Source organism: Ruditapes philippinarum, unplaced genomic scaffold (assembly GCF_026571515.1).
Source record: "Ruditapes philippinarum isolate M1 unplaced genomic scaffold, ASM2657151v2 ctg215_1_1_1_1, whole genome shotgun sequence".
NCBI lineage: Eukaryota > Metazoa > Mollusca > Bivalvia > Venerida > Veneridae > Ruditapes > Ruditapes philippinarum.
Window position 1 is genome coordinate 81119 of NW_026854703.1, and position 18918 is coordinate 100036.

The window sequence follows — 18918 nt, forward strand, 5'->3', positions numbered from 1 at the left end:
ATACATTGATACATCGCATAAGTATTTACCGCACAAGGAATTAGCTTAAGGTCTTCAGCGTACCCGTTTATATACTATAACATCAGAAAAAAGCAAACATTTTAAAAAGCGGCTTATAAAGTTTTGAAAGCCAGAACTAACAAGGAATATGCATACCCCCCCCCCCCCCCCCCCCCCCCAAAAAAAAAAAAAAAAAAAAAAAAAACAAAAAACCAATATCTGCATTTGCCACAGAAGAGATTGTTATCATGACACTTATTAGTCATAGCTTTACCCTGTTCTGTCATAGGTCAAAGCTGGCAAATATTTTGTTAACGTCATTTTATGATATTCATGAATTTATGAATATATAGATTACAATGAGAAAAATCATGATATTACAATTTGTAAATTTTATAAATGTATGATTGAAATGTGCTTTATTTTATGTTCGACTTGAAAGTTAAGTCTTAAATTATGTTAATAAAAGTGTTGAGTGTGTACGCAGTATCACAATTTCTTTTTTTCTTTCTGTAAATAGAGCATGCTAAGGCATTCTTTTCGTACAAATGAAAACAGAATCAGAGGTTGTAAATATACTTTTGAGTAAGATCTCCGATGAAAGCATTTCCAGACGTTTGAAACGGTCAAATTAATGGACATTTACTCAATTTCAGTAACATTTGAACGCCACCGGGTGTACGCACAAGTTTACGCATTATCCAGAATCCAAATCGCAATCAACGTGAAATATCGACAAGACAGATCGCGTTGTGAATATTAAAGCTAGAAATAAGGACATCTTCTTTGCAAAAGAAATTAAAATCATACCTTATTTTCTTTTCTTTACATGACTGTTTTTCTTCAAAATGCCGGTCAATAATTAAAGTGTTCGCGCTATCAGAACTTTGATGATGCGCGCGCATCGTATATACCCTTTATGATTCTACTAAGTGAATATCTCTCTGCTGTCTGTAAACAAAACATATCCAATAACAATTTTCGTATATTAAGTTTAACTTAAACTTTACAAACTGTTAAAAAAAGACCAAATTTTGATCAAAATTCTACGCCTGATAAGAATTCAACGACTTTTTTTTTGTTTTAAATCAAAATTTAATGTTAATTAAAATGTTGGCAGGGCTTCTTTTTAACGCTGAAAAAATTATCCATTGGGGTCAATTTTCAACGGGGTCAAAATCATCATATTTTCTATTCAAAAACTATTTAAATAGGCATTTCATATGTTAATGTAAAACGTAATTTTTATACATTTTGTTCGTGGTCGTTGGCCAATTTAACCACTTAAACGTAAACTTAAATAGGGGAAATATTGCTGTGGAAACATTAACTGATATAGTAAACAGGAATACAACAGTGGCATAAAATACATGTATATGCGTCTCACAGTAGTGTCTATTGTAAACCTCCACTCGTATAGAAGTCTATACGGAGACCCTCTTGTAAAAGCACGTCCGGTATGAAGTTAATCTGTCGCTGTATACATACAGTGAATGTAGTCTTCTGTAATTCTCATCGTTAGCAGGTGTTAAAAATTTAACTCAGATTTAGGACATGGCAATAAAATGTGAAGACGCGGACGAGAAAACAGGTGAAAATATTTAGTTTGCTTTTGTTTTCATTATTAGAAGAAACACGTGTGTTAACACATGTCGCTTATATCATCTTTAATTTCTAATTATTTGTCGAGTTATCCTCTATATTTTATAATTCTGGTGTGAGTTTTATTGTGTTTTTTTGTTAGTTTTCATTAATTTGTTGTTTGTCCATGTTTCAACTTTTGATTTATCTTAAAATGAAACAAGTCATTCAATATTCACTGTGTTGTCCCTGTACTTCAGAAGATTATTCGATAAGAGCAGCCATGTTGATTGAACACTACTAAATGTTTTCCTGAGATAAGTCGTTAGTTTTAAAAGAAAATTCACACTTTTAATGAGAGTAAATCCAGAAAATTAAATATGCTTTAATAATGTTATAAATGTAAGAAATATAAATAAATAATAGAACATATTGACATCAATGAATTTGGTCTGTATTGTTCAGGAGTAATAATAATCAGATAATTAAAGAAAATGGAATGAACCTTATATATACTTCTAAAGTTAGACCCGGAGTCTATCCCGGGATATAGTTCATGTAATAGCGAACAGTGTTAGTTAAATTCTATCGTGTCTCACCGAGCCTTGTCGCTAGTTAATTTTAATTAATATCCCAAAACTGAAGTCACGAAACCTATAAATATACATGTATATATCAGATATTACAAAAAGCCGAGTTAATTATTGCCATTTTAATTTGGTGTATTAAATTTTCTCATTAAAATCATTCTACTTGTTCTCTTTCCAAGTGGGAACAAAAATGGTGAGGAACATAACAATTTATAGTTTTGACACATTTACGTCCTTTTAACAATTTTAGAATGTATGTTCGATATTTATTAATGTTGTGTCGTATGTGAGTATGTCACAAGTATACAATATATGATTCTAATGAGAAATAACAGACACAAGTGTGTTATGACTACATGTTTAATACTAGAAATAAACTCTTAACAAGAACTGAACTGCAATACGTACTTTCTAAGCAGTGCATGTATACATTTATGTATTCAGTTTCTTATTACATTATATTGTTTCTATTTAAGGTTACAAAGGTTACTTTAATACGGACAATGTGTTCCTGTTTGTTCCAAATATTATTGGTAAGTAAACAAAATCAAATGCAAGGAATTTATAGTTGCTATGGATTTAATATTGCTAGAGACTAATGTTGCTATGATTTTATCGTTAATGTGTATTTGATGTTTCTATTGATTGATTGTTTCTTAGAATAAATCATTTAAGGGATTTATTACAAATTAAATATAAGGCAAGCACATATTATATAAATAAATAAGGCACGTATAATTAAAAATTTTGATTTTTAAAGAAAATACATGTATACTTAAAGCTCATGCATTTAAAAATGCTGTGACTTGTTTAATGCGAAATAAAAACAAACAACATGTATACATTCATATAAATAAATGGATTGTAAGTTCGGTCTTTTTGAAAGTTAGATCTTTATTTTTTTCTCCAGATTACATCCGTGTAGCATTCTTAGCCTACTTTGTTTATAATGCTTCTATTGGCAACTATAATGTAGCATGTATATGTTATGTTGTTAGTGTCAGTTTGGATGAGCTAGATGGAAATTCAGCCAGATATTTCAATCAAAGTAAGTTCTTTGAAAAATTATTGTCTTATGTTTAAAACTTTAAATGTTTTCTTTTTGAATATTTCGTAGATCATACTGACAGGTTAGTCGAGCTACATATTTCCAAGTAGTCAATGGCCAAAAATAGAAAATCTGGTTTTCGTATCTGAATTATTTTTGTATAAAAAAAACATTGTATAATATCAGAAATGTAGTAAAAATATATGCATGTATTTCAGAGGTATAAAAAAGTAAACTTTATGTCAGACCCTTTAGGATATAGGAACCCATGTTAATTTTTTTCATTTCCCCCGGTATACAAAAACTTTAAGAAAAATAATACATCACGTTCTCGGAGGATCCACATTTACATAGAAATCTTTTGAATTTTATTTTAACACTTATAATTTAACATTTGTTTTCATAATTGTTGATTGATTTCAGCATTTTTTGTTTGGTATATCATTGAATTTTATAAATAAAGCTACAGTATCATTTTTGTGGGGGGCAAAAGCCCCTCAATCCAACACTCTTTATTTTCCAAACTTTTACTTTTATGACATAGCTCTCAGGGAAAAATTTATCAAATAAGTAAAAAAAAATTTTTAATTTTGAATTACTTGACTAATTTTTGTTAAATTTCAATGTACCTGATACATTTTCCAATCTTATACTTAATTAAGCAGATAAAAAGTATTTGAGACCATTTTTAGAAGTAACGCCGAATTCGTGAATGAAGTACTGAAGCAACGGCGGTTATCTCATTAAAAGTAGCTAAATCCTATTTTACCAGCTTCCTCCTATTGTCAGAATATGAAAAAAAAGTTTTTATGTGTTAATTGTACATGTACATATTTATTTGACGAAACACAAAAGTCACCCTTAAAACGGTAATCAGGTTGTCTTTCCCACGAATGATCTAAAGAAGTAAACATATTCCTGAAAATAAAATTGTAATGGTGGTTTAAGAATAATGTCGTAGCACCCTAATCGCTTAAGTTCATTTCTTTAAATTTATTAGAAAAAAATTTTGGTTCGTTAACTTACGGTGTATTCGTTTTGGCAATAGCGTTTCGGCGGTTTACTTTTAATTGCACATTCCTGCGTTTACTGGATATGCACCGTGAAGTTGAGGCAAAACGTTTATAGTGGCATGTGAAAAAATGTTTTTTGTTTTTTCATTCCGCATAATAGTTTGTCGCGACCATTTCAAACTTTAAGTTTCTAAGAATTTTTTTGCTGCGTAAATATATTTTTGATCTTTCTTTTGAATTGGATTTAGAACATATCACTATAAATTACTTTTTAAGTTTATTAATGTCTAAATCAGTTGAAATGTAAAGATGTGATTGTTTCTAAAAAAGCTATGTACGTGCGGAAAATTGGTACATTTAGTACGTTGTAGTTTAGAAATTGAATATTATCATGAATACATTATGGCAAATTACCATTTTACCTTAAGATGTTAAATGTTTTTATGTATCCGTACAAGATCCATTCAAGAAAATCTATATATTGATTGTCATTGGTTATTTGCCAAATAACATCTTTTTTATCTTGCTGTCTCGTTAAATTGCGGTTGTTGTTACAACAAAATATCCCGTGCGTTTAAAAACATACTTTTTTTTGGAAATCGGAGTTTTGGCTAGTATAGACCCATACAATACTTTGTAGGAAAGAACAATTGTTGTTTAACTGTTTCTTCTACTTTTATATAGGTTATAAAAATGTCATTGCTACATAACATCCGTTTTGATAAAATGTATACTAGGTCCCTCTGTTGATGATTTCGGCAAGTGTTACTTATCTTTCACGGTCACCCTCGGAGGTGTCTGGTATTATCCTTTACTTGGTAATGAAATGGTGGTACAAATGTCAAGTTTTTGTTATTATTTCAGTGCAGCCATGTATAGAAACAACAACTATACTAGAGCCGATGACTGGTTATTAAATATTTATTTCAACAAAAAGGTTTGATCTTTAACTTATGCCGTTTGATATTTTAAGCAAAGACAAATTTACTGGCTATAAATCTTGATGTTAACCATGATTATCTGAATACATTATGTTTTGTCACTGATTCATAACAGTTTCATCATTATACAGGTTACATTTTTATTCGTTTAAACTACTTAATTTCTACAGCCAGTCTCTGTGACTTCCCTGAATAGTAATGGTAGCTAAAAGAAAATCACCCGGATTCCACTGACTTGCTGCTAATTTTCAAAATCTTCATGTTTCAGATATTTACCAATTTATGGGTGTATGGAAATCACGTGTTTCTTTTGATGTTGTATCTATGTTATTACACATCTCTGCCAGAAAGTAAGTTTTGTCTTTGTTACTTTGTTGTAATAAGAAAAATTATTCAATAAGCTTAATTTATTTTGTGAAACAATTAATGCCCTTCGTATTTTTATGTAGAACAACACTTTGTTTTTAGAATAACTTTTAGTAAAGGTGTCTGACTATTGTTCTTTAATAATGAAACAAGGTGTACGGTTATGCACTGTTTGTGGCAGTTGATGTGAGCTTGGTCAGCCAGCATTGATGAGAAGAATACCAGTTCCAGCAGATGAATATGGTTAAAACATTGTTGTCAGTATGACATGTTTCACACGTTTCATGTTGCAAATAGTATATTCTTTTTTTACAGAATGAGTTTTGGAAGATCATAATTAAGCATCACATTTCATTATATATGTATTGTTTGGCATTTCAGTTCAGGTATTTGGGTCCACCATGTGTATTTGGAAGATTATAGCGTTGATGTCAGCGCCATGGTCAATAACAAGACTCTGTATAATGGTGTACTTACTGCTCACATCTCTGTCAAAAATTGCCCACCATGATGTTCTAATTCGCCGGAATAATAGGCAAGAAACGGAAAAAGCCAGGCAAAGTAAATAAAAAGGGGAAAAAAATGCTGAAAAACTAGAAAATTTAAAAGTAAAAGCGTTTTTCATCTAGAATTTGGGGAAAGGGAATTTAAAGGACATGTTAGAGGTTTTGAACAGCCCCTGAAAATTTTGATGAAAACCATTGAATTTGAAATGAGGTTTTTCAGTAAAATTTTATTTAAGCCATAAAAAATAGCTAGGGGCAAAAGAGGGAATCCTTTTGTAAAAATTGTAAAAAATAAAACTTTTTTTTTCATTATTTCTTCCAAGAAAACCCAAAAAAATAGATCCATACTCATAAAAGCTTTATTGTTGCTCCCAACGAAACATAATAATTGTTTTTCCCGGGAAAATTTCCCTACTTTATCTTAAGGACATTTTTTAAAGACCCCCATGCAATAAAATGGAAAAATTTCTAAATTAAAAAACATGAAATCAATACATTTTAAATGCGTATGGAGACTTTAACCTATGGGGATTATAAAGAAGTTGGGTGTTTAATGAAGTTTGCTTTACATATAATGTTTCTACATCATAATCTATCTCGAGATTTTTTTGCTCTGGAAGAAAAGCGGGACCATAGTCCCCAGTTTGTAGTTCTTTTCTGATACACCATTTCTGTTACATCAAATAATAAATATAACATACATGTATTGTTATCTTTGATAAAGCAGAGACATGTAGTCTTTAATGGAGGAGTCATACAGGGAGGCTAAAATAGATAAATTTAATTTAATTATACTTTCTGTCATAGATTGACAATGTTTTATAGTTATGTTAAAATTTTATCCACTGGTGTAACTGATACTTTGGGTGTTTTTGTCTTTGGTTTTGTTTTTTATGTTGAATGTGCGTTTATCATTTAAACGTTTTTACAATGTTTCTATTCACGATTTTTGATTAAATTCGTGGTTTTACTCAAATTTCAATGCAGTGAGAAGTGCTATTTCTACTTGAAATATTTTTTTTAATACTTTTAGAGTTTTTTACAGATAAAAAAGTGAGATTTCTCCATAAATTGACAGCAAATGTACAAAAGTCACGATTATCGAATGAAAAACACGTTACAAACTTGCAGTATTATAAATGTTGTTTAGTATCTAGTCTGCAAATATACAATGTAAGTACAATTGTATTATATGGAAACGTGTAGAATGTATTTTTTGATTCATAAGTTGTTTTTTTTTTTTATAGATTTTACTCTCCTGAACATGGCGAGCGTTTTTTGGGGTCCATGTACGTCGTTGTGCGCCCTTTTAAAAATTTTTTAAGGTTTCCCTTTTCCAAAGTTATTCAAAATTTTAAAAAAGGCTTAGTTCTTAAAAGGGTTTTTTTTAAAATGTAAAATAAACATGTTGTTTAAAAAATTTTAAAGGGCTAAAACTTAGATATTTTCATGATACCCTTGTTTAGGGGGACTAGTTTTTAAAAAAATTTACCGACAATTTTGTTACTTAAATTTTGTTAAGAAAGATACATGTATATTAAAGTAAAGAAAGTCATTCGAGTTATGTGAAAATAAAATTTAAAAAGTAGTAATGATTCACGTTGTCAAGTATTGCAAATAGTTTGTGTTCTTAAAAGCTTATGGATTTATCCGAGATATATGTACATATATTTCAAAGGAAGTGGCATAAAATTCGCGTGGTACAAAGCAATACAGTTTTTAATAGACTCACATACCCTTTATATCGTGTATTTGACACTGCACGAGACCTTAAAAAGAATTTTGTGATAAGAACAACCCTAATCCAAACCCGCAGACCCTGATGTTTGAAAGACCGTCATTTCCTTGCAAATCAGTATTCGTTAGTATTCTATTGTAACGGAAGATTAAAAGAGAGAGAGAGAGAGAAAACATAAACCTCACAGTACCGTACATTTTAATGACAGGTTTGATTTTTGGCTTTGTTCTCTCAAATGAATTATCGGGTGTTTTGAAAATACCCTGATGCTAGTGCATATCAGCTCTGGTTAAGTATATCCCATGTACGACTGTATGGATGTATTACTCTGACAAAATTTAAAATTCATTAATTGAATAGTGTCCCCTAGATTGATAGGCCTGTTTAGTGTAGTCGAACACGATTCGGTCTTAACCATTATGATATAAGTCGTGCAAGGTATTCATTTATGATTTTGCATTTTTTCTCCCCTTTTTACAATAAAATACAATAAAAGTGGATATGGACACGTAAGTCCGATAACCGTAGTGGTTAGAGCGTTCAAGATATGAAAGTGATGTCTGCAAAGGCGCACATTATTTCATAACTTCCCAAATATTGTATAGTTTGCCTCATTGCTCATTTTCTCTTTTATAAAGGTATTATCGTGACTTAGTTTCATATTCATCAATGCGATTGTTTGCACAACTGAAAGTTGAATGTGAACAGGTAAAATATTATGTTTTTGAATTCTTTAACAGTTATCAAACATTTTTAAATAATATTTTATTCATTTTGAACTGTTATGTCACCTGCCACGTTCTATACATTGCTTATTATTCAGTTGGTTTTAACCCTGATGGATGCGAATCTATTTAAAACTTAATGTTTCAAATAGTGTACGAAATTCACAAGGAACTAAAGTTCAGCTGTTAAATATAATAATATAATATATAAGAAAAATATCTAAAACAAAAATACAAACAAATTAAAAAATGCTTTGTTCAGGATTCGGACCCGGGATCTCTAGACTCACGAAGCGAGCACTCTACCTCTGCGCTATTATGCTGTGATATAGTGAATGGTACATTTGAGAAATGGTTCAGGTTGTAAAAGATTTAGGTGATATTATATATAGTATGTTTTATATAAGACTTATCGACACCCCTATATGTCAATATTGATGTGAACAGATAATGAAACGAATGGCGGATTAGAGCTGTAGCTTTAGTTTATTGTAAATGTGTATTCTAAACATTTGTACGTGCCTGAACAAAGAATAACATGCAGAACAGCAAGATTTGTTTCGCCAGGGAACACATAAAATTCTGCCATGTTGGGTTGAACAGACGAAATAAATTTGAAGGTGGCAAAGAAATTACTCCAAGTTCGCTCCAGCCATGGGTGTTGCTTTCATTTGATCATATGTAATGGGTAATGAATGTTTCCGGTTTCTGAAATCGTGCTGTATAATTACGCATACACCATTTACCATACATCACTTGACAATGAAATGTATTGCACGACATATCGTGCTGGAACCAAATGTGCCAGTATACAGCTAGGCCAGCCTGCACATCCGTATAGTCTGACAAGACTTTATTCTGGTTGAAATCCTCGAAAAACTTTGAACGGAATATTTCATATTTAAACAAGTTAATCCATTGTTGTATCAATTGAGCGTTCATAAGCAGTTATTTGTGTATCATATAAACCATAGTAACGTATAATATACTTGTAAACTAGGGGAGATAACATGTAAACACCGTGACATTGAAGATAAAAATAATCGGTCACATGAGTATGAAAAACTGAATCTAAATAAAAATATAGTAGATAAATCAAACAGGATTTCCACACACTTTAATGTATAATATAAAACTTAACAAATGTACCATAGCGAATTAATGATTTGAAATAGACGAGGTAAGACATTTTTTACATTTTGTTTTCTGCTACATTTCGACAAAAGGGCACAGTTTAATCATTCAGGAAGCAGATAGTGTCCGTGATTTTATGCATATTGCCTACACATGACCATGGACATCATTTAATTTGAATTCATTAGACCACCATATAATAAAGTTTCAGTTCATAAAGACCATTTCTGACTACTATACACGATGCTATAGAATTAAAGTTATTATACATAAATGTTTAGTAAGTTATTGGCCAATCATCTACTAGTACCACAAACATTTTTAAGAGACCACATTATGTCATTACTCTTTTTGTTTACTTCTTTTTCAAAGAGTTTCCATTTTACAGACATTGAGCTGACATACATACATATGTTTTACATTTAACATTTTCTGTTGTTTTCATGTGGGGAAGTACTAGTGAACTGTTTATATGGGACGTGTTTATCTTTTAGTCAAGTGATGAATGTCCTTGAAAAGAAAGCGGATATTGTCAATACACTAGAGAGTAGAGTTAAATAGGAAAACATTTTCTTAAACTGTTAAACGAATCTTCAAACTTAATAAATACTATAACATGTTATATCTATGGTGACTGATTTGGAACGCTTTTGTGCGTCGTGTTGGCGCTAGCGACAACAGGACAAAGCGCCAAACGGCGTGTCGCTAACAATGTACGCGTTGTCGTGCGACGTGTTGTCGCGATGTCAAATTGTCGCTGGTTCAAATCGAAGGATTGGCTTATAAGGGTGACAGGGCGACATCGCGACAACGTGCCGCACGACAACGCGCCGTTTGGCGTGCTTCGCTAAAGACAGGACAAGACGACAGCGTGATAACGCGCCGTTTGGCGCTTTGTCGTGTTGTCGCTAGCGACAAGAAGAAAAGGCGATAACGATATGGGTTGCGTTGTCGCTATGGACAACGCAACGCGCAATGTACCAAATCAACCACCATATATATTACACGTACAGTCTTCATCACGAAAAAGGAAAGAAAAGAACATTTCGAGATTTAGGGAAGTTAAATCATGTCATAACCAAGCTCGCCTCAATTTCGCTTTAAATGTTCCATTCTTCCTTTTATCAAGTGGCATTTGTTGTGAAATTGTTGTTGAACAAAATACAAAAATTTTGGATAAGTTTTGTGAAACTTTATCACCATAGTCACCATTGTCACTAAGATGGGGTTTTTAGGCAAAAACAACATAACAAATAACTTCTTTTTTAGTATAATTCTGAAATTGTTTAAAAAACCACATCAAATCATAGCTTAAGTGCCTTAAATTTTGCCGATCGTGACTAAATTTTAGTTAAAAAAAGAATAGATAGCGTAAGAAAGTAGCAGTGAAGCCTGTGAACACCTAAGACTGAACATGACCTGTATAGACGAGTGGTCCTTATTTGGGGGTCACTTTGTTCTATTTAATCAATGAGGGTTGTCAACACAGGAATACAAATATTTCATTTCGAAATGAAGTGTTCGTCCAGCCACTACTGTTTAATCAGTTACAGTCAGAAGGTATTTTATATCTTGAATTAGTGTGTAAAGGGACTCAATTTCTATTCCGGCAGTATTAACAAGTTGGTTATTCACAATTAAGTCATTACACCATCACATGAACTAAGTCTCTCTTGGTTTAACTCTGGAACTTGACCATGTGTCCACTCTTGATGAATAGAAAAGTCTTTATTAACAACGCTTACGATGGTTAGCTTTAAATGTGAAAATTTATAATTTTTAGAATATCTAGAAGCAATCGGAACATCAAAACAAAATGGCGACCGAAATGGGTCACAAGCGTTTATGTATGTATAACAACTGTTTCATACTTTCCTATATACTAGTAATTATGCACGGGAAAACGGCATGTTTTATTGCACGACGAAAATGTGGGCAAATGACAGACAGCAAAGTGTTGTTTTTTTGTCTCGATTTTTTCTAAACAAAGATAATAGTAATTACAACAAATGGCAAAATAAAATCTTAATCAATAATGCGTTATGTAAATGCATTATTGTGCTAATGTTAATGCATAAATGTCTACTATTTCAACTTGTATCAACAAGTATCTCTATTGTGTGAAAAAATAAAACCCACAAAAAAACTTAAAAATAAATGAAAGCATATAAAATGGCTTTATTCGATTAAATCGGTGTAATTTTATCTTTTTGTAAACGGATGCTGTCACTTGCTCATGTCACGTGCAAATATTCGTCTCATTTGTTTGGTTCATTTGTTGCCTTAAATATTCCCCTTAAGTATTCAAACGTCATAATGGTACAGCAACAAATGACCACATAAATGAGCCATTGCCTGTGATTTTACTATGTGTATACATACTGCTGCAACTCCACTTCTATATTTAGCCCAACTTGCTTCTGACACTTTTCTTTTTGTATATAAATCAGGAGGTTTCTGAAAGATGGCGGAGAAACACTATGAACTGCACAGACCTAACTCTCCTCGTGAACGATTATGTAAGTGCAACTGTTATCCAGAAAAGAAAACCCTAGCACAAGTCTTATCTTTTACGTGAAATATTAACATTATATTAATATATTTACATTAAACTTAAACAAAACACCGCCTCAAAAAGTACAGACGTTCACTACTACAGTAACTTGAATGCTTCTTATCTCATTCATATCTCACAGGATTGCATGAAACTTTCTCCGACAACAGCTAAGTTAGAACAGCATCCTGCGTCAAAATTGTAACATAATTTTATCTATTGTTCAAGAACTATATCAGAGCTAGATTGATAGTCTTCCAAAACAGTTTAACTTTGCATGAGTCTCGAATTAAACTATATTATTTCACATCTTATAAAATATAACCAATGCACTTTTAGCATTTTCACCACATTGTGTTCCAATATAAATCATTATTGGAGCCATTCTTATCAATCTAGCCTTGTTTCCATTACCAGAATCCAAAGAACCCATATCAAATCCATATTACACCCAATATAGTATCGTTTTTTAAATATTTCTTATCAAATCCTTATTGTAATTGAAGTGACAAAGTTCTGTCAAAATGTTAAAAAAATGATGGTGTGAAATAAACAAATCGTTTACTTTTACATGATTGAGAACAATACTGGCCTCGTCCAATATAGCTTTGACAGCTGTGGATTCGTTCAATATAGTTCAGTATTGTACTCAACAATGTATAATAATCTCGTTTTGTTGTATGATATGGATTTATTAATGAATCTATCTTCTATAATATATTAATATTCATTTTTTTGGTTTTACATGGGACCAGCACAGTATGGGTCATGGCGACTTTCCAGCTTTACTGGTGGAAGAGAACCTCAGGTGCCCTTCTGTGTATTATTTCACGCATGAACGGGCACTTGAGTAGAACCACCGACGTTCCGTGAGCTAGCTTGACAGTTTCATCACATGAAATTATACAAGTCCCTTTCGGGATTCGACCAAGACCTTAACCACTCGGCCGCGGACGCCTCATATTAATATTTAAACGACTGCAAGAAATGTGCAGAATTATGGGATTTTGTCATTTCTCTTTCATTCATTTACAGATGCGTTTTTTGAAGCAACTGAGCATACTAAGAATTTATGAAAGTGTTTTTGTTGTAAGTAAAATGTTATGGTTCCTTTACCAAGCCCGTCTTCGGATGGAGGGATGCATTTGTCTTTGCCCAACGACCATTCTTATTTAAGTTATTCTATTATGTTCATTTAAACATATATAAATATACATGTATATTTTGTAGTTGATGGTGAGAGGAATGAGGACTATGATATTGGTTGTTGTGGTTATGTACTAATTGGTCTGTCATACGTCTTGGTGATCATTACATTTCCATTCTCACTACTCTGGTGCCTCAAAGTAAGAACTTTTTTGAGTTTGAATTTAAATCATATCATATTTTGATGGATTTTAGCTACACTTAAACAATTTTGATGTTATTGCGGCTTGTTAGCTTTATTTTAAGAGGAACACGTCATATCATGCTTCCAGTATTATTTTAGACACACGCGGGCACGTGAGCACGAACCACTGATTCTGTGAGCTTATGCAAAGTTTCTTCGCGTGAAAGTATCCAAGTTTACGTTTGAATTTCCTTTTTGAGCAAATTGAGCAAATTTCCCCTATGTAAGAGTTTATTCACAAAGACCACTTTATCTTAACAATATACATGTAGTTACAGACATATTCGACTGACTAATACGGTCATCATCTAACCATCATTATATATATACTTTGATTAATCAGGTTGTACAAGAGTATGAAAGAGCAGTTATATTCCGACTTGGTAGAATCAAATCTTCACGTGCACAAGGACCAGGTATAGTCAATTACTTTTGTTATTTTAGGCATGCATACACCAGGTGTGTCATCTGCCATTTAGGCATGCATACGCCAGTTTTGTCATCTGTCATTTTAAGCATGCATACGCTAGGTGTGTCATCTGTCATTTTAGGCATGCATACACCAGGTTTGTCATCTGCTTACACTCTATTCATTTTTACTTTTAAATATCCCCAATATTTTTAGGCGCAATTTTTGTTTTTTAGGCCGAAATTTTGCCCCATTCCGATGTTCAAACACTATGTATTTTGCCTATTTCTGAAAACATATCCTCCCCACTAGATCCATTTTAATTTAAGTTATCGACATTTCTTTGAAGTATGAAATGATGATGGTGATTTTACTGTTTCATAATATTCTCTTTATTTCCCCTTCCTAACTGGATTCAACTCATATCATTGGCCCTTCAACCATTCTCCTAACAGAGGTAAAATGCACCGAAAACGTACTTAACTGACATTAAATTTTGGACTATCTGTTGCCCTTTGTTACATATGTAGTTTAATTTCAAATATAATAGATGGCTTGAGTAAAGACAGCGCGTTTTTGGAAAGGGTAATTTAGGTATATATTTTTTTCACGTAATGGTAGTTTTAGTATGTTTCGTGTGTTATTTTTTGTCATTTCTGTATTTAAGGTCTGTTTTTCCTGTTACCATGTGCCGATAATTTTGTGAAGGTTGATCTTCGTACATTTAACTTTAACATTCCGCCACAAGAGGTACGTTCTTACATTTACATACATGTATATAATATTACTACGCACAATAGTAGAAAATAGGCCAAAACTGTCGTCGGAAATTACAAAACAAAGTGATCAAACGTGAGACAAGGACAATATAATCAATGCATATTTTATCTTATGCTGAATAAAGTCTTGATCGTGATGATACATAGGTGAAGAGTTTACAAAATGAAAATTCATGTACACACCCCGAGCTGTCAGACGACAATATACCAAATGAAAGTACAATCTCGTTGCTTCCCTTTCTCTGACTTAAATTTTCAGTTAAGTTGATCTTTAATGAAGAATAACAAATATTGATGCACCAGTCACCTAACCCAGGACACTGCTGGAATAGCGGAAGAAAGAAACCGATTTCCATCTTTCACCTGTCATGCACAACTTTGCTTTAGTACTATAATAATTAACTATAAGTTATTTTCTAAATTTCTTAACAAATGCTGATCAAATTAATCTTAAAGTGTTCTTTGCTTACGAAATTAAACAGTAGAGGCTGGATTATCTAACACTTTTTATGATTAAAAAATTGCAAAGGTTTTTAATCACACTGAAATGTATTAAACTACACATACTATGTTTGTAGATTTTAACAAAAGATTCAGTCACGTGTGTCGTGGATGCTGTTATTTATGCACGTGTGTGTGATGCTACGAAGTCAGTGGTCAATATTCTAAATGCACGTGCATCAACAAATCTTCTAGGGGCGACAACTTTAAGGACAGTTGTGGGCACGGTTGGTCTGTCTGAGCTACTGTCTGATCGTGAGCGAATTGATGGGGTTATGAAGGTACATGTGAACATACTTTATACACATTTTATTTTACTAGAAAGACAAATCTAACATCACACTCTTAATTTTCAAAACATTTCCTAAACAGACAGTTTACTATAATGTTAAGCATTCTCCGGCTCTTTACAAGTCTATCAGAATGCTGCCTTTAAACTAGTTCGCTAGTAAACGCTAGTAAACGTAATTCTTTATATTTAAATGATATAACTTGATTGTGATGATACTTGTTTAAGAATTAAACATATACAAATTGTGTTGTGATAAAGAAGAACCAAGGAAAGTTTGTTTTATTGACCTGCGAGATTTTCTTCTTTTCTACAGGATACATTGGATAAGGCCACAGAACACTGGGGTGTTAAAGTTGAAAGAGTTGAAATGTATGTCTTAACTTCCATAGATTAAAGAGAATACCATATTATCTTATGACCGCACAAGTTTTTGCTTTATTGGTGTTTTAATATATAAAATACTGACCATTTACTTCTATGTAAAAACAATCTCTACTACCAAATTGCGCGGATTTTATAGGTCAAAACTGACTTTCAGTGACATAAAACTTCAATTTCCTTCGTTTAAACCTGATCTGATATTTATTTTATTAATATTATAACATATAAAACACAGGTTGGGTCATATAACGCTAAATGCCAGAAAGTATAATGGAGTTTCAAATGAGGCATCGTGCATGTATTTATAAATCTCAACTCTAGATATATATTTTTAATATACTCATCGTCTTTTACTTATTTATAAAACAAATATGATAAACTACCATTGCTTTGTAACTGCAGCAAAGATGTCCGACTTCCGGTACAGATGCAGAGAGCTATGGCGGCGGAAGCAGAATCGACACGTGAAGCTCGTGCTAAGGTATTCATTCATAGCATTTAGTGGTGTTTAGCCTTAGGACCATAGTCGATATATATCTTATGTACCTGCCACTTTTAAACAATGGAAATGTTCATAAATAAATTATTAAAAATACTCCGCCAACAATTTAGAGTCTGCTGGTCATATATTAATACTATTGACCACTGCCTATCATGGTATAACATCGGTATTCTATTGTTACTGATAATGGCAATGCGATTGCTTTTGTAAAGCTCGGAAATAGTATGATGGTTAAAATTGTTTAAACCCCATATATAATTAATTTAATAGCCCGCATGTTTCCAGTCCAATATTTTTTGTAGTGTGGATATCCATTTCACATACATATGTTTATATTGTCAATAAACATAGCTGCTGTAAATGTATAGTATTATTGTTATTTGAATCAAATATATACATTGTAAGTGGTGTCGTTTTATACAGTGACAGGTTATATGGTCATGTATATAAACGTCTGTTCCCTTGTATGCTCCTCGTATAGATTCGGGTGATATAAGATTTCTGTTTATACTTGGGACATTGAATATAATTATAACCTTATAATATATACATAGATTTATTACCATAGCGGTTTTCTTTATGTTACATAATTTACGTTTGATATCAAATGGCATGCCGTCGTGTTTGTAAAGTCACTGATTTGTCGGTATCGGCAGGATTAAACATGCCATAAAAGAAACAACATTGCCTTATCAATATTGAACTTGTCCCAGAAATGCTTTTAAGTTCGCTTCTGGTTCGCTTTATATATAGCCTCTCGTTCTCTAGCTTTATATATAAAACTTTATTTTGATGATTACTCATGTAGGATCATAGTATGAATTGTTTTGTTAGATACTTGTACTTTACACCATTAATTATCTGTCCAGATTACATTATAGTTTTTTTCCCAGTGATAACAAATGAAACAAATTATATTTAACATGAAAAACTAGATCACGCTGATTCATTTCGGATACTATTTAAATACAAGGTTATTCTATTTGTGTTAAGTAAACACCATTATCTGACAGAATTGAAACTGATGAAAATATTCATTTAGTGTAACGTTTGAAAACATTACAGGTTGTATCTGCCGAGGGTGAATTGAAAGCCTCCCGCTCACTCAAGGAAGCAGCAGACGTCCTGGCTGAGACGCCGGCGTCCCTACAGTTACGTTACCTGCAGACGTTACAAAGTGTCGCCGAGGAACAAAATCATACCATCATATTTCCATTACCAGAAAACTTAATTTCGTCTGCTGCCAAACAGACGCTCGGTCGATTATCTGGGGCTCTAGCCGGTGCACAGTCCGCTAAGTCCGGTGAGCCTTTGATTTCTCTTCAACAATCAGCAGATGACCGATTGTAGGTACTAAAAATCTACATTTTGAACAAAGAAAAGCATTACAACCTTTGGAGAGAAAGAAAATATTTCAGATATGTGTATTTAAGTACCACGTAGGAAACGTATAATAGAAGAAACTCATTTTAGTTTTTGTTTTTAGATATTACCTGTAATTGAGAGATTATTTGAACGTGTTTTTCTGTCTTTTGTGTTTTGGATAAATATTTGTTTTATCCGTGTCATAATAATAATGATAAATCAAGATTAGCTAACAAAATGCGTACAACATGTTATAAATCCTTCATTATAATGTAATATACATGAATGTTGTATACATATATAAGATAGGAGCTATGTAATATAAACTTTGACTTTTCATACTGAACTTAATGAAAATGAAAGGGAGGACCCTACACTTCATCATGTTCACGACGAAGTGTTCTTTATGTAACCATGCAGAATTATACGTGTCTGTCTCGTAGCAATGTCTTTTTAGGGATTTAAAGCCGATTTTAACTAAAAGTTGGAAAATGCAATTTAAATAATTATAACTTTATGGTAATGTAACTGAATATAACATGCTGAATATATAGAGGATATTTGTTTGTTTGTGTGTAAGATGAAATTTTATTTCATCGAGTGGGCTTTAAAAACAGTATTCTTACGAGTGGCGAAGCCACGAGTGAGAATACTGTTTTTAAAGTTCACGAGATGAAATAAAATTACATCTTACACAACAAACAGACAAATTTTCTTTTTATTTTATGCTTAAAAAACAAGTTAAAACGAAATTTCCATAATTTTAACGTTAATATTAAAACTGTTTCCCCCATTGAGAGCCCCCATTTATTCGGAATTTCTCATTAAAAAAAAGAAGTCTTGAGCTGAAAAATAAGTCCGCCAATCAACATTAAATGACGGTGATATTTATTAATTTTATTAAAAAAATATGAATGATCGCTTGTTTTGATAATAAAAACAAACAATTCTTGTAGGAGAAAAAGTCCAACCATCCATCCATATTTCTGTTACTTAGTGCGAATTTATATTAGACCTGGCTTTGTAAATTGTAAGCGGCAGCCATTTTTTTAAAGTTGTGTATTTCATGGGAGGAAAATAATTGTGTAAGATTCAGAGGGATA

The 18918-nt window shown here is 32.1% G+C and overlaps 3 protein-coding genes across 5 annotated transcripts; all 3 read left to right on the plus strand.

Moving 5' to 3' along the window:
- Window positions 1-1444: 1444 nt before the first annotated feature.
- On the plus strand, window positions 1445-3445 carry LOC132740807 (CDP-diacylglycerol--inositol 3-phosphatidyltransferase-like). Its single transcript, XM_060728810.1, has 4 exons — window positions 1445-1591; window positions 2648-2704; window positions 3082-3219; window positions 3438-3445. Exons 1-4 carry the CDS (start codon window positions 1555-1557, stop codon window positions 3443-3445), a joined length of 240 nt encoding a protein of 79 aa, XP_060584793.1. The 5' UTR covers window positions 1445-1554.
- A 1620-nt stretch (window positions 3446-5065) lies between these two features.
- LOC132740791 (uncharacterized) lies at window positions 5066-6113 on the plus strand. Its single transcript, XM_060728779.1, has 3 exons — window positions 5066-5169; window positions 5442-5523; window positions 5921-6113. The coding sequence occupies exons 1-3, from the start codon at window positions 5071-5073 to the stop codon at window positions 6106-6108; spliced, it is 369 nt and encodes a 122-aa protein (XP_060584762.1). The 5' UTR covers window positions 5066-5070; the 3' UTR covers window positions 6109-6113.
- A 3404-nt stretch (window positions 6114-9517) lies between these two features.
- On the plus strand, window positions 9518-18371 carry LOC132740798 (band 7 protein AGAP004871-like). Of its 3 annotated transcripts, none has more exons than XM_060728793.1 (9): window positions 9518-9688; window positions 11426-11489; window positions 13427-13542; window positions 13930-14002; window positions 14663-14745; window positions 15353-15556; window positions 15881-15936; window positions 16351-16429; window positions 17516-18371. In XM_060728793.1, exons 2-9 carry the CDS (start codon window positions 11459-11461, stop codon window positions 17798-17800), a joined length of 927 nt encoding a protein of 308 aa, XP_060584776.1. In that variant the 5' UTR covers window positions 9518-9688; window positions 11426-11458; the 3' UTR covers window positions 17801-18371. The 3 variants fall into 3 exon arrangements, with proteins under 3 accessions (XP_060584776.1, XP_060584775.1, XP_060584774.1); XM_060728792.1 differs by lacking the exon at window positions 11426-11489 and adding an exon at window positions 12093-12161; XM_060728791.1 differs by lacking the exon at window positions 9518-9688 and adding an exon at window positions 12093-12161 and having other exon boundaries at window positions 11420-11489.
- The last annotated feature ends 547 nt before the right edge of the window (window positions 18372-18918 follow it).

Excerpts from the sequence above, each read along its gene's own strand:
- LOC132740807 (XM_060728810.1), top strand. The coding sequence starts at position 1,555 with ATGGCAATAAAATGTGAAGACGCGGACGAGAAAACAG. Across the intron at positions 1,592-2,647 it reads AGACGCGGACGAGAAAACAG|GTTACAAAGGTTACTTTAAT; the intron begins GTGAAAATATTT and ends TTTCTATTTAAG. Across the intron at positions 2,705-3,081 it reads GTTTGTTCCAAATATTATTG|ATTACATCCGTGTAGCATTC; the intron begins GTAAGTAAACAA and ends TTTTTTCTCCAG.
- LOC132740791 (XM_060728779.1), top strand. The coding sequence starts at position 5,071 with ATGTCAAGTTTTTGTTATTATTTCAGTGCAGCCATGTATAGAAACAAC. Across the intron at positions 5,170-5,441 it reads ATATTTATTTCAACAAAAAG|ATATTTACCAATTTATGGGT; the intron begins GTTTGATCTTTA and ends TTCATGTTTCAG. Across the intron at positions 5,524-5,920 it reads TTACACATCTCTGCCAGAAA|TTCAGGTATTTGGGTCCACC; the intron begins GTAAGTTTTGTC and ends TTGGCATTTCAG.
- LOC132740798 (XM_060728792.1), top strand. The coding sequence starts at position 12,107 with ATGGCGGAGAAACACTATGAACTGCACAGACCTAACTCTCCTCGTGAA. Across the intron at positions 12,162-13,426 it reads CTCTCCTCGTGAACGATTAT|TTGATGGTGAGAGGAATGAG; the intron begins GTAAGTGCAACT and ends TATATTTTGTAG. Across the intron at positions 15,557-15,880 it reads GAATTGATGGGGTTATGAAG|GATACATTGGATAAGGCCAC; the intron begins GTACATGTGAAC and ends TCTTTTCTACAG.